This window comes from Erpetoichthys calabaricus, chromosome 15 (assembly GCF_900747795.2).
Source record: "Erpetoichthys calabaricus chromosome 15, fErpCal1.3, whole genome shotgun sequence".
Taxonomy (NCBI): Eukaryota; Metazoa; Chordata; class Cladistia; order Polypteriformes; family Polypteridae; genus Erpetoichthys; species Erpetoichthys calabaricus.
The window spans coordinates 16400905-16416012 of NC_041408.2; the positions used below are offsets into that span (position 1 = coordinate 16400905).

The 15108-nt window shown below is 39.1% G+C and overlaps 1 protein-coding gene across 1 annotated transcript in view; it reads left to right on the top strand.

Moving 5' to 3' along the window:
- Positions 1-4275: 4275 nt before the first annotated feature.
- The window catches only part of dync2li1 (dynein, cytoplasmic 2, light intermediate chain 1), a 35132-nt gene continuing 24299 nt past the window's right edge, over positions 4276-15108 (top strand). Inside the window, exons 1-4 of the mRNA XM_028820641.2 lie at positions 4276-4433; positions 7818-7950; positions 14625-14659; positions 14740-14809. Coding sequence (XP_028676474.1) covers positions 4420-4433; positions 7818-7950; positions 14625-14659; positions 14740-14809 — 252 coding nt within the window. The 5' untranslated portion in view covers positions 4276-4419. The remainder of the gene's footprint in view (positions 4434-7817; positions 7951-14624; positions 14660-14739; positions 14810-15108) is intronic.

Consider the following 15108-nt stretch of genomic DNA (forward strand, 5'->3'; position numbering starts at 1 on the left):
TTCACCTTTACAGTGTTTACTGGTAGGACTGTTTTTTTCATTCCCTTTCAGTGTACAGATCTCTGGACTTACTATCGTCATCGTTTCATTACATACGGTGCTGTTTTCCATGGACTTTGCTGTAAGGAGTTGTATGTGTTTAATGTAATTTCACTGTAGGGGTGCAGGGATGGTATTGTTTCCATTTATTTCATTATATTCTTTAATTGTTGTTTGATTCCCCTGTGCATTATTTTGTCTCTGTGAGTGTGTGCGGGTCGGGCCAAGGCTGGGAGATTCCCTGGGATCTCCTCCATAAAAATAAATAAATCACCGTCATCTTGACGGTGTGAATCTTAGCGGCACTGGACCGCTACAACAGGAAAACAAAAACAGGTGAGTTCATTTTCAAAATTTGCTCAATTTGAAACCGTTTTACAGGGTTCCTAAATCGGACATCAGTCCATTTCAGAGCACATTCTCTCACATACGTCTCATTCTGACTCATACCTGGACTATGACATGGGACGGGAGAGAAAGTGGAGAAAATCCATGCAAACACTGGGATAACATTTAAACACCAGCAGGGTCTAGACCCAGTTTGCAACCCTAGACTGTCAGAAGATAAGTCTGGTAATAAGGCAGCAATGATAGATGAGCAGTTTTCACAGAGGGCGAGTGTTCGTTATTAAAATTATATCTCGCTCCCTCTTTTCTTTACCTTCTACATCAGCGAAAGGTAGCCTTTTTCAAGTTGCGGCGCACTAAGTCCAAAAATTTTCTTTCGTGGCGCACCTAAGGGACTGCGCATAAATAAAGTCGTGACGATACAATCTACGGACAATAACCAATAAGCAGTTAATTTTACAAGTTTGAAAGACATTTTATTAATAAAGGAATCAAAGGATAAATCTTAAATTTAATTAATGTGAACGCTGAGATTGTTTTTCAGCACATATTTGCTCCACCTTCTTCTATCCGTACAGTGAGAGAGATCTTCTAACAACGAGACTTTTTAAGTCTCATGAGATGCGTTTTTGACACCGCTGGTGTTGATATTATGATGAACTAGACAAAGAGCCCATTTCGACAACGTAAGATGAGACGGGCACGAGTGGGATAGTAATAAGTATAAGCACCACAAACCTGACATAGGTGTATTGAATGAATGCGTAATTAGGCCTGGAGCTGTAGTCGAAATCGCCTTTCAGGCTTCTAGAGCTTTAATCGAAGTCGCCTTTCTCTTTGAATTTTTGCGGCCGTAAATCCGCCGCCTCCCGCGATGTTGGGGTTGGATGTCGGTCGAAGTCGCCTTCCTCTTTGAATTTTCGCGGCCGTAGTCGCCTTTCTCTTTGAATTTTCACGGCCGTAAATCCGCCGCCTGCCGCGATGTCGGTCTCGTAAGGTTTTTTGGGCAGCTGTGCAGAAGGCGACTGCGCATTCGGCTTCGGACGGACGTGAGTGAGTGAGTGAGTGAGTGAGTGAGTGAGGAGACTGGAGAATTATGTATTAAGATGGTGAACAGCGAAAATTTTAACTTGCATTCAAAATAAATACATTTGTTTACTCAACAATCTGATTAACCGTTATCTGTTTTTCCAACATAAATTTTTTTTTTCTAAACATTTATCTTTTTAATCAACCAAAAGTTCAAAAACACTAGCAATTTTAAATATTTTACAAAAGTTTTCGCGGCGCCCCTAGAAAATTCCGCCGGTTGCCCGACAGTGTTCTACATTCCGGATGGAATTGAGAGACAAGATAGTGAAGGCAGTTACATCAGAAGTAGTGGACATATGGCAGAAAGTAACCAGAGATGGGAACACAGTCCGCCTGATTTGTTTTTACATTTTCATTTATTTGCTTTTATCCAAAGCAACTTACAAATGACGTCAACATAATCAAGTAAACATCAACAGTCATCAGTGAATGTAATAATCTAGAGTACTGTATGTGCTTAGGTTGTGGGAGTTATACAACGTAAGACTTTTTTTTTTTTTTTTTTTTTGTACGCAAATCACTCATTTCTAATGACAGATATTTTTAGTCTGTTGACCTGAAAGAATGCTTGGATCACGGTCTGCCATTTCTTTTCAGACTGTAATATGAACTGCTTGGTGAAAAAGCGTATTTATTAATTAGCTCAAAGGAATAAAAATTGATTTGAGTTTTCCTAATATGCAAAACCAGCTGAAAAGACAGAATCTGTAGCACATAAATTAGGATTGCAAAGCAAGATGAATAATAAAGGAATACCAAGATTCAGGGGCAGGCTGCAAATGTTCAGGCACCAAATGATAATATAACAGAACCAGTAACTGCACACAGCACGAATACACAGGACTTGACATTCCTAGTTTTCAGACTCTTTCTCTGTATGTTTACCATTCGTTTGCTCAGAGGTTGATGCGCTTGCTGCTTCCTGAGCAGCTCTTCCTTTCTCCACCCTAGTGACCCGCAGCTTCTCTTCTTTCGTCGGCATCTTATCATGTTAAAACTGATTAAGTTAATGTTTGTGTTGCAATTCCTTAGTACATTTTCCTTAATTTTTCACTTAAGCTGGCACTTAAGTCTTCAATCTGCCTCAAGAATGATTTAAGATATGAAGAGGTAGGGGAAGTGACGGCAAAGGTGGTAGTAATGAGAACGGCGCCCGTACAAATGCGCCACATGGCTGCTACCGAGAGTTGATTGTACAATAAAATAAAAAATAAAAAGAGGAACAACCGTGGAGGTCAATCATCACCCCGAAAGCAGACAGCAGAGGTCACATAGTATATGTGTACCAAATTTCAGATCAATAGGTGAAATGGTTTGCGAGCTACAGGTGCTTTAAAATCCTGGACAGACAAACGGACAGCCATGGTAGAGTATTATATAAGAAGATGATCTTAATAAAGTGAGAAGTGGATCAGCCAGTTCCCAAAGACATTCATATTAGTTACTTGTCATGTCATTTTTCTAACCCCCTTATCCCAGACCAGGGTCATAGAAGGGCTGAAGCCTACTCCAGCTAGCACAGAGCTCAAGACAGGAACAGACCCCGGGGTTAAAACACATACACACCAAAGTAGTGTGGCACACGGCTGCGGGTGGTACCCAGCCAGGACGCCCAAGAGGACCGCAGGAGGGCTTATGCCTCCTCCAGACCACGAGGGGGCGACCGCCCTAGTTGCTGTGGGGACCACAGGTACAGAGCTTTGAAGCTCAACCCTGTAGGGGCCCCTGGTCACCGCCAGGGAGCGCCTCAATGCCTGGAGAGCCCTGGACCTCGGCACTTCCGCCACACCAGGAAGTGCTGGGGGGGGGAAAAGGAGCAGGGACACCCGGAGTGCCTCCGTGGATACAGCCGGCACTTCTGCCACACTTGGGGCGGGTCGGTGGAAGATTGCCGGAGCACATCTGGGGGAACATTAAAGGGGCCGCCTCCCTTCATTCAGGGCTGGAGTTGGGTGGAAGAGGACGAGGTCTGGGAGAGGAAAGAGGCGACCTGAAGAGACAAGGGAGATTGTGTGTTGGCCTGGACTATTGGGGTGATTGGTGCTGCGGCACTGGGTTGTGCACTTGAATATAATTGTAAATAAACATGTGTTGGACTGTAAATGATGTCCGCCCGTCTGTGTCCGGGCTATATCCCACAGTAGTTACTAGGTCACTCCAAACTGGCCTGGTATGACCGAGTGTAGGAGTGTATGTGACTGTGCTGTGCCCTGACAAGGCCTGCTTCCAGCATTGAGCCCTATGCTCTAAAATAGAAACAACCTCCCGTGACTCTGTACTGCATAAGCAGGCTAAAAAATGGGACAGATGGATTGATAGATTGTAAATAATGTGCCTCACAGATCCAGTATACTGGATTAAAATCCTGTACCTGCTCATCTGTGTGGAGTTTGCATGCTCTTCCCCGTGTTTGTGTGGGTTTTCATGCTGGTACTGCAGTATCAGCTTATAACCCAGCCACAGGGGATGCACAAACCAGTGTGTTTCTTCTATCCAAGCCCGGATAAATGGGGAGGGTTACGTCAGGAAGGGCATCCGGTGTAAAATTTTGCCAAATTAATATGCGGACAACAATTCAATCCGCTGTGGCAACTCCTAACGGGAGTTGCCGAAAGAAGAAGACGACTGCAGTATCAGCAGACTGGTGTCCTCTCCAAGGCTGCTTCTTGATTCTCCTTTCGACCCTAACATGGGTTATGTCAAACTAGGAATGCTTCAGCATTTTCAGTAATGCGATTTCACGCAGTGAAACAACTTCATACTGTGGGAGACAAAAAATAAACTACATTGCCCATAATTCCTGATTACTTGAGCGGTGGCGCGCATCTCCAACACTCAATTTCCCAGAAGGCATTTCAGGACGGCGTCTGTACGCCTGGTTTCCATCGTAACGTATCAGCCGCGGAGCTCGAGGTACAGGGTGTTGGGCTCGTATAAGATATGCCACGAGCTGGGTAAGTGAGCAGCAGTGTCACATTGTATCTGGTGCAGAGTTAGTTGATTGTATGTGCTGCCAAAAGCCGTAAACGCATTATTTAGAGTGACGGTTTTGGCATTGTCAGTGCAGCGGGCTAAGCAGCGTTTCGAAGCCGTTTGCAAATCCATGTACCCTGGTTAGCTGTGACTTCTGTGTAGACGCAGTATATTCTGTAGCGATGGTTGGCTATTTTACATTCAAAATACTCTGCTTTAGAGTAGGCCGACAAAGGAGTTTGACAGAACGACGCATTAAGTCGTTAGAGGTGGGCTAATAAGGAGTAGTGTAAAGGAGTTAAGTGTTTCCTAAATTGAAATGGTCGTCCTGCAGGAAGGACAGGCGTCATTTCAGTGGTCAGCTGTAAGTAAGTAGACTTACGTACAATCACTAATGCTGACAGTGAGTTTTTCTGTGGCAAGTGTGTACCCGCAAGTGTTGTTCTGCATGCGATCAACTAACGATGCAGAAAAAGGGTTGTCAAAAAAAGTTATTACGATTGTGCCGGCAGTGTCTGAAGGATCGATACAGATGACAGAGTCACTATGTGGTTCTGAAATTTCTTCCATCTGTACTGTTTGAGAAATGTTATTAAAATTTAACAAATTATATAACTAAAGAGACAACAATACCAATTTAATAAATTGTATATAACGTATCTATTTTTTCTCAGTGCCTAGTTTTTTTTGACCGAGAAATTAACTTGGTGGCCAGTCATTTATACGCTTTTTCTGGTGTGTCCCAATGAGTCCCCTAGCAGTAGTACGCCATCACACTGACATCCCAACGTCCCTGGTGCCTTCTTTTCGTGTCCTTGATATCCTGATGGATTATTTCACCCTGAACTTTACTCACTGCCCCGAAAATTTTAGGGAAATGTTCCAAACGCAAATTCTAAGAGTGAACTTTCAGACTTGTGTTACAATCCAATTTCCTCAAACCTAACCAATAACTTTTTCAAAATTTCTGTATAATTTTACATCTTTAATGTAAACTAAAAACTTTGAAATTACTGCTTTGAATGACCCCAAGCCTCTTGTACCAGGTCATTTATCACGCCATCAAATTCCGCATCAGAAATCGTTTTTTTTATTAATGTAATCATTCCATACATATAGATCAATTTTTACAAAAAATAGGATTGAAAGCAAATCAAACCCCACCCCTGAGAAGGAGAGCATGGCCAAAGAAGTAATACTTAAGGCTTAAAAACATGCCTAAATTATTGAGTTTAATAGGGCAAAAAAAGATAAATGTTGAAGGAAAAGAAAATACTTCTTATTCTAAAATATTATTGATTAAATCCTGCCAGGTTTTGAAAAAAATCTGTACAGATCCCCTAACTGAGAATTTGATTTTTTCCAATTTCAAATAATATAAAACATCGGTTTCCCACTGACTTATTAGAGGAGAGTTAGGATTCTTCCAATTTAACAGAATAAGTCTGCGTGCCAAAAGTGCAGTGAATACAATCCCCGTATTCTTGTCCTTATCCATTTCAAATCCATCTGGAAGAACACCGAACACAGCTGTTAATGGGTTAGGAGGGATTGTGACACCAAGGCTGTCTGAAAGGCACTTAAAAATTTTGGTCCAAAATGATGTTAGTTTGGTGCAGGCCCAAAACATGTGACCCAGTGAGGCAGGAGCTTGGTTGCAGCATTTGCAGGTTGGATCTTGCCCTGGAAACATTTTAGACAGTTTTAAGATGAGCTCGATACATAATTTTGAGTTGAATAATTCTATGCTTTGCGCATATGGAGCTCGAGTGAATTTTCTGCATTGCTACCTTCCACTCCTTTTCTGATATATTAATTAAGAGATCTTTTTCCCAGTGTCCTCTTGGATCTTTAAAAGGAAGGGAGTCTAGTAAAATTTTATAAATTGCAGAAATTGGTTTTCTAATATCGGGTCTACCAAAAATACCCTCTTTCAATTTAGCCTCAGAAGAACTTAGAAACATTTGGCACATTTGACTTCAAAAAGTGTGATCCAATTTCAAAATGATTTATTTCACCTTACAGAACAAAGCAGTAAATTGTAAATGGTTTAGGTCAACATAAATTGTATTATGTAATTTTACAAGTGCTCAATATGGCCTCCTGCAGCTGTACAGACAACATCAACGTGACGGTCAAGTTCATCCCATTCTCGATTGAGCATGTCGGGTGTCACTGTATTCACGCTCTTTCAATGCGATTTCAGAGATCATCCAGTGTTGTTGGGAGTGGTGGCACATAAACAGAATCCTTAACGTACCCCCACAAAAAAAAAAGTCACACAACGTGACATCTGATGATCTTAGGGGCCAGAAGTGGAGGGCGAAATCGTGGGCTCCTGTACGGCCAATCCAGCAACAAGGGAGCTTGTTGTTGTTGAGAAATGTGTAGACTGAAGGCAGCCATGTTGTGGTGCAGGACAGTCAGAAACTCTCTGACCCCCTCTTTCAATTGATATGTGATTGGTTCCCAGGCGCCCTCGTATTTTGTAAAAATATGACGCTTTGAAATTGATTTCAATACTTTGGTTTTCTGCCAAGATACAAATAGTTTTGAACAAAATGTGTAATCACCATTGAGTGTAGTATGTGCAATTTTATACACAGTTGCCTGACCGTCCTCTGGCCCTTATAGAGTCTTTGACTTTCTTAAAAATTAGAGACTGTAATCTTCTACATTATTTAACATACACTGAAACAATTAATAAAACAAGTTTTTTTGCTGATGCTTATCCGAAACGGTCAAAAACAGTCAAGCATTGGCTGCAGACTGATTTATATTAATAGTCAACTGGTATGGAATACTGACAGCTATCGAGAATAACATTTTCTTCTGGACTCTTTTAATCAATATAGGTATAATATCATTAGCTTTTCAGTATTGATTATCTGTATGCACTGGGTGGGGTTTTTCATTATGTTTAAGAATAATTACAGTTAGCTCTTACTATGATTGTATTTTTGATTGGACTGATTTTTCACCTTTTGTTTTTATTTGTTTAAATTTGACTTTGATTATGGCATTTTAACACTTCTATTGTAACGCATATAACTGAAAACAAATATAATTTCATTGTTAAAAAATCTGTCACATCCAGTATAAATGTTGATTACTTGAGCATCACAATTTTGAGAGATTTTGTTCCCAAATTTCATCACGATAACTCATTAAAATCTGTCTATAGAACGTGATTAGAACTTAGAACAGAAATTATACTGTAATATGTATTTTATTAGATTGCTGAGGGGTTGTCGTTTCCCAATGTCTAGTCTTTCTTGGAGCTACAGATGTGTACAGTATTGGACAGTAAAGGATCTGAGAGGAGGCTCCCCAAGTCTGTTCTGACCATCTGCTTTTTCTGATAGGTCAACCTTGTGGGAGTTAGCAGCGGGTGAAGTCCAGAGCCGTGAAAATGGACATGGCATGGTGGATGGTGAAGAGGAAAAGTCCGCTGGAGGAAGAGAAAGAGTGGTGTTCTTCATGGGCAGCAAAGGAGGGGTAATGATATTTCCACATAGAAATGTGTGGTTTTAATTTAAAATGTCATTAAAACATTGGGGAATGTGCAGCAAAAGGCATAGCAATATTCAACAAAGTTGTATATTTAGAAAAATAGTCTATGGGTTTAATTTAGGAGAAATTAAATTATTTTATATTGAATAGATAAACTATTTTCAGTCCGTGTAACGTGAGTATGCTTATATTTTGTTGTTGAGGTGACAGTGCTCAGTTGTGTCATTAAAGGGACATGCATTCATGTTGCTGGTTCCCTTTTGCTTCTGCAAGATTTCTCCTTTTGTTTTTATTTTTTTTTTTAGTATTGTAAAGAGTGAATTATCATCAATTTTTTTTAACAGTTATATCAAAAGATGTTACTGCTGCAGACTGCGCAAATGGTTTTGCAGATACAGTTTTATCCAGTACCCATTGTGCGTACTTGGCTGTAGAAATCATTTTGTATTCTTTCTTGTCATGAAACAAAACAAAGCCTTTCCATGTCATGATTGTTTCAAGCTAAATATTTTATATATTATCAATAAATATAATATACTCACTTATTCATAATTGTTCAGTGGTACGAGTAATTTGAGCATGGATGTATTTGCAAGAGCAAAAACAGAAGTATTATTGTCACTGACGAAACAACTATTGAATGCATATTGAATATTCACTTCTTCTTTCGGCTGCTCCCACAGCAGATCATCTTCTTCTATATCTTAATATTGAATATTCACTAAAAGGCAAAAAATACATTTTTCTTTAACCATAATTTTTGTGGTTATATGTGACTACCATATATACTCACGTATAAGTCAGGTCTTGAAACTCGAAAAATCGATCATAAAATTAGACACCGACTTATACGCCCGTTCAAAAATGTGACTCTTAATTAATTAATTAATTAATTTTTTTACATCTTCTTGCCTCCTCCAATCTCGCACCAGTTTCTCAGACACATCAAATTTTGTTACAGCAGCACAGTTTCCAATTTCTTTCACCACTTCAATGACTTTTAATTTAAAACCAGCTTCATATTTTCTTCTGATCGAACGCTCCATCGTAGATAAGGGATGCTCTAACGATAAAGGTGTATGAAGGTGTGAGATACAAAAAACACAAATCAGTGCAAACGTTGCCTCGGAATAGTTCAAGTATTACTGTGTGGTCAAGTAGGTACAATAGAGAGAGAGAGAGAGGTTAGGAGCACACGCTGATACAGCGCATTGCTGCACCCACATAGAAAAAAATAAAGGCAGTGTGCCCTGTGGTTACTCTCTCAGGTGGGCATTGGCATATCATAATCTCTTGGACCAATAGCATTAGTTTTTTGCATTCTACTTATAGTCCCTACTTATCCGCGAGTATATACAGTAAATAAAATCGTGGGGAACACAAATTAATTCATTCAATTAATTAATAGAATAGCTAATTTCATCATAAAATATAAAAAAAAAAAATTGTAATTCACCACCATGCTAAACAAGTTTCAAAAATTGTTTAAATCAATTAATTTATGTGCACCCCACAATTTTAGTTAGTCACATATAACCACGAAAATTGTGGTTAAAGAAAAATGTATTTTTTGCTTTTTAGTACATTTAGAGCTAAAGTAAATAAAATCGTTTTACTTTAAAAAAAATGTATATATTTTTTTTTATACATGGTTTCCCCATTTCAGGGCACCATAATGTTTGGGACAATTGGCGTCACAGGTGTTTGTGATTCCTCAGGTGTGTTTCAGTGCTTCATTAGTGCAGGTGAAAGATACCTTGACTTGCTTCTGCCTTATAGACTACCTCTGGGGTCTCCAGTTGCCATTGTTCAATATGAGGACAAAATGGGGGGACCATTTATAAAAAATGTTGTCATTATCATGTTGTTGTGGCCAAAATGTATGCAAATACCCTGAAATTAAAGTCTGCAATGTGAACTTTAATCACATCTGAATTGTTTTGTTTTGTAATTTTAAACTGTGGAGTGGAAGGGTAAATCGATGAAAAAATGTGTCTTTGCCCCAGACATTTTGGAGGGCACAATATATACAGTATATTGTATGAAATGTTGGTGCAGGACAAAGCAGGTTGCTTGGGGTGCCAACTGAGCAAAAAAAAAACCTGTTTAATTACAAACAAAAATCAGGCAAAATAACAAAAATCAAGCACTTCAATGTGCATTTCTTTAACAGCAATTAGTCGTCTGTATCTGACAGTTAGTGATAGTTTCTGGCTCTGGTCATATAAAATGAGACGCCATCCTCCATGAGCAGTCTCCTTTTATATTCTGCGGACCCGAAAGGCCGGGGCTTCTTTCGCTTTGGTGCCCTCAAGGGGTGGTTTCTCGAGGCTGTGAGGGAGAAGCAGACAAGACTGTCACGTCCTGGGGTGGTCCTACTTATACTAGACAAATCTGGAAGGCTCGCATGGGTGACACAATATGTGTGGTTGTCCCATTATTTCATTTTTTTGGTAATATACCAAAAAATCAGAGTGTATGTGAAAATGGCGTTATTTCATGAAATTTCATTAAAAATGAGTTTTGAAAGTGAAATTATGCTTTGTAAATATTATGTGTATTATAGATATTAACTCGGTGTTATTTATTATACAGTATATTTGCTTGTTTAATTGAGGACACATATGAAAAAAGAATTCCATGATATTTGTGACCTATAACATTAAAGTACTATATAACTTTTGTAACATGTTGAGGAGCAAAAGATGTGGTGTTTTTTTACTAGTTAATGACTGCATTTTTTAATTTCTGCAGATATTGTGGTCGATTCACAATAAGTGCTTTTTTGATGAAAATCTTTTTTTTTTTTTCGTTTTTATTTTTCTGAATTTACTAGATACAACATATAGTGCACTGGACTGGGATGTATCTTGTCAACATTACGCACAAAGTAATAACCAGACTTGATTAAGGCAACATTTAATCACCTGACACATTCACACTTACATGGCTGCCATGCAGTCAACCAATTTTGCATGTTGTTGAGATAAAGTAGAAAACTGGAATGCTTAAGTAAAACTCCCTGAGATACTGATTAAATGGCAAACCCTGTGAGGCTTGAACTCAAAATATTTCACCTTTTAAGGTGGTATTGTTAACCAGTGTTCCATTATGCTACTATATTATGATTTTTTTTTTAATGCTGAATTTCCTTTGTGTATATGATTAAAAAAAAAAGCTTTTTAACAGTTTAATGCAAAACCAAAGCAGATAGTTTGTCAGGATTATTGAACAGGTTTTCCATGGCCTTCTTTCTAACATTGGATTTTGTCACTCTGATTGCGTGCAACATGGAGATTCCTGATATATAGTCAAATAAATATCGCAAAAAGTTAATTTCTTTCAAACACTACCAGTGATATAACTGAGAACACTGGATAAATAATTACATTTGCTATTCAAAATTGGACTGTTGTATTTCATTTAAATGATACAGGTCTATGCAGAAATTACCCGTAATGAGACCTCAGGAATGCTGCCAGATGTGCAGGAAAGGCAAATATAACAACAAACATGAAGTGCAGTTCAGCGACCCAATCCAGTTTGCGTAACATATTACCAGTGATGATATCTCTTGGGCTGTACACCTTTTGGGCAGATGAAAAATACTTAGTAAGGTAGTTAGTATATTATAATTATATCTCTGATTTTAATTTATTTTAATAGGGGAATGCATCCAATGTGAATTTGGATAACCACAAGGCTGATTGCACAAGTAGCCATTATTTTATTTACTTTACATTTGTCATTAACAATGCAATGTCATACTCTGTGCAAAAATCAAAGCATCCTGAAAAAAGTGTAAAGATATAAAATTTGCCTTTAGATGGCATGATACTGCTTCATCTTCTTCTTTTGGCTGCTCCGTTAGGGGTCCCACAGCAGATCATCTTTCTCCATATCTTTCTGTCCATCTTGTTCTGTTACACCCATCACCTGCATGTCCTCTCTCACCACATCCATAAACCTTCTCTTAGGCCTTCCTCTTTTCCTCTTCCCTGGCAGCTCTATCCTTAGCATCCTTCTTCCAATATACCCCTCATCTTTCCTCTGCACATGTCCAAACCAATGCAATCTCACCTCTCTGACTTTGTCTCCCAACCGTCCCACCTGAGCTGACCCTCTAATGTCCTCATTTCTAATCCTCGTCACACCCAGTGCAAATCTTAGCATCTTTAACTCTGCCACCTCCAGCTCTGTCTCCTGTTTTCTGGTCAGTGCCACCATCTCCAACCCATATAACATAGCTGGTCTCACTACCGTCCTGTAGACCATCCCTTTCACTCTTGCTGATACCCATCTGTCACAAATCACTCCTGACACTCTTCTCCACCCACTCCACCCTGACTACACTCTCTTTTTCACCTCTCTTTTACACTGCTAAACACAAAAAATAAACTAACAAGAATGAAAAGCACATCATTAGTTGTGCCTGCCAAAGTGACATTTTGAAATTAGCTATAAGATAACAACATAAATAAACTCAATTACAGCCCAGCAGAGTCTACGGTAAATGTGAAGTCATTAGTTGTTATTTTATGTTGGGAGCTATTTGTTTTGATACTTGTCATATCATGTCATTTTATTGTTTGGGGCCCATCCCATCCAGCATAGGGCACAAGGTAGGAACAAACCCTGGACAGGGCACCACTCAATTGCAGATCGAACACACACACTCCCAAAACACACAATCGGGCCAATGTAGCGTCACCAATTCACCCAACCCCGAGGAAACCTACGCAGTCACAGAGAGAACTTGCAAACTCTACACAGGGATGACCTTAGTGCGAGGCAGCAGTGCTACCATTGCGCCACTGTGCTACTCTTGGTTGATACTTGTAAAACGAAAATAAGTTGAATTTTTACATCCATAAACCTTCTCTTAGGTTTTCCTCTTTTCCTCTTACCTGACAGTTCTAACCTTAGTACCCTTCTCCCAATATACCCAGCATCTTTCCTCTGCACATGTCCAAACCAACACAATCTCGCCTCTCTGACTTTGTCTCCCAACTGTCCAACCTAAGCTGACCCTCTAATGTCCTCATTCCTAATCATGACATCCTATTACTATTCTTTTAAAATTTCCTATTTTAATGTACTGTATTTTTGCTACTAACATAACAAACAAAAGTATGAATTGCAAATAATGTGTAAGGCAAGTAAAATTTTTTGTTTGAACCATTCCAGAAATTACATTTCTGTCTGATTTTATGTTGTTTTCTAGACATTTAATTTGTCCAGTGGTAAACGGAGATTTCTATAGCTTGTTTTCAATGATTGCCCACTTCTCTGAGCTGCACTCACTTTCAAACTGTGACATTCTACAAGTAGCCAATCACTTGTGTGCTGCTGCTGTCACCCATTTTGCTGTTTAGAGCTGACTTTTCCTTTTTGGGTCCCACTGTGATGATCTTTAACAATGATTTTTTTTTTTTTTTTTTTTTTACTTTTACTTTTACTTTTTCATGATCACAGACATCCCATTCCAAGTTTGTATGGATGGTGTGTTAGCTTGCAGTTTCACCTGATCTCCTTACTGAATGAACACAAGCTCAGTAGCTACAAATTACTTATTTTCCCCGTTTTTACTCTCTTCCAAATGCAGAAACGAATGTGATTGTCCTGCCTGACAGTTATTCCAACATCAGCATTTACACTTTAAGTCCATTTTGCCTACTTTAATTTCTCCTCCATTTGCCTAAGTATTGTTATCAGAAAATGACTGGGGGATCAACTAAGCTGAGATGCAGCCAAGCTACACACAATGAACTGGTAAATCGAAGTTGTTGTTTTTTTTTTATTTTTTTTTTTGTGATAGGAGAAGAAGTCTGTAATTGGCAACAAAGTGTAGAGTGTATGTGCTTGTAAAAGAGTAAGATTCATGGTGTCCTACACTGTAAAGCTGCATTATTCTAGTTCTTTCTGATGGGGAAGTTTCTTATAAAGTGTTTCATTGCAGGTCTTGTTCCCATAAATCACACAGACACAGGGCAGGAACAATTCTCATTGATGCAGTAGTCATCCAGTAAGGGCTTTGTGACAGGTTAAGTTTTCTCTTTTAAAATACTAGGGGGCTGCTCGCTTCACTTGCCCACCCCCTACGTGCCAGTCACTTCGTGTTCCTGCCGCTCACGTTATGAAGAGGGGGTTGAACACACGCTAAGGAGATGCAGTCGGTCCTTCAAAACTCCCTCTTAAACGGTGATATAATGGGAATCAATTTTTTTTTTTTTACCTCCTCTTTGCTTGATCAGCTGTTGGCTTGCTGCTGCCATGTTGCGTGATCTGCATGTCGCGCAGCTCTTCAAACATTTAAAAGCCTGTGCAGCAGCTGTCCTTTTGTCTCACTGCCTTGTCTCGCAGGATGTTAAAGAGTCTCTGAGAAAATCACGTCTCATCTCCTTCCAAGCCTTCCAAGATTTTTTTGTGTAATAGAGAGACAGAAAATGTATTTTGCAAGGATATCAAGCAAGCCTGGTTTCCACTGCTTAAAGCACTGAAAGATGTCCCAAACAGACATATCAAGTTGAGCTATGTAGTTTTTTCTGATGAGATTCACAGAATATTTTGAACAGAGTTGTTAACCTTAACTGAAGTGTGTTAGCAGGACAAAGGAAAAGGTAAATGCTACTTTTTTTTTTTTTTTTTTTTTTTTATAGGGCAAGACAACTCTGATTCTCCGCTTTCTTGAAAGGTAGTGTTCCATCTAATCTAATTTTTTCTTGAAAGAACCTGAAAAGCAACCATAGTAACAATGCCTGTTTGTCCAAAAAGGGATGAGCTTCCAAAATCTACACTAGCTCTAGAGTATACATTTGGACGGAGAGCACGTGGACACAGCACGGTAAGTGAACAATTAGTACTATTCACTAAGTGAAGATCTAGTAGAATGGAATTTCTTTTCTGATTTGCTAATAGCTTATGGTGACGTGTATTTTTTCAGAAATGCGGAAAGATGGAGTCTTTGGTGCAGTCAAGTTGCATCCTGGTCTCAGTCCATTAACATAGGAAATGGTTTCTGATGTTTGTTCTATGTACCGGTAGTTTGGTTATTGACTGGACCACTGCAAGCTGAGTTCTCAAATGTACTGCACCTAATTTGATTTTTTTCTTTTCACTTGAGTGTTTATCTAAATCTCTTCT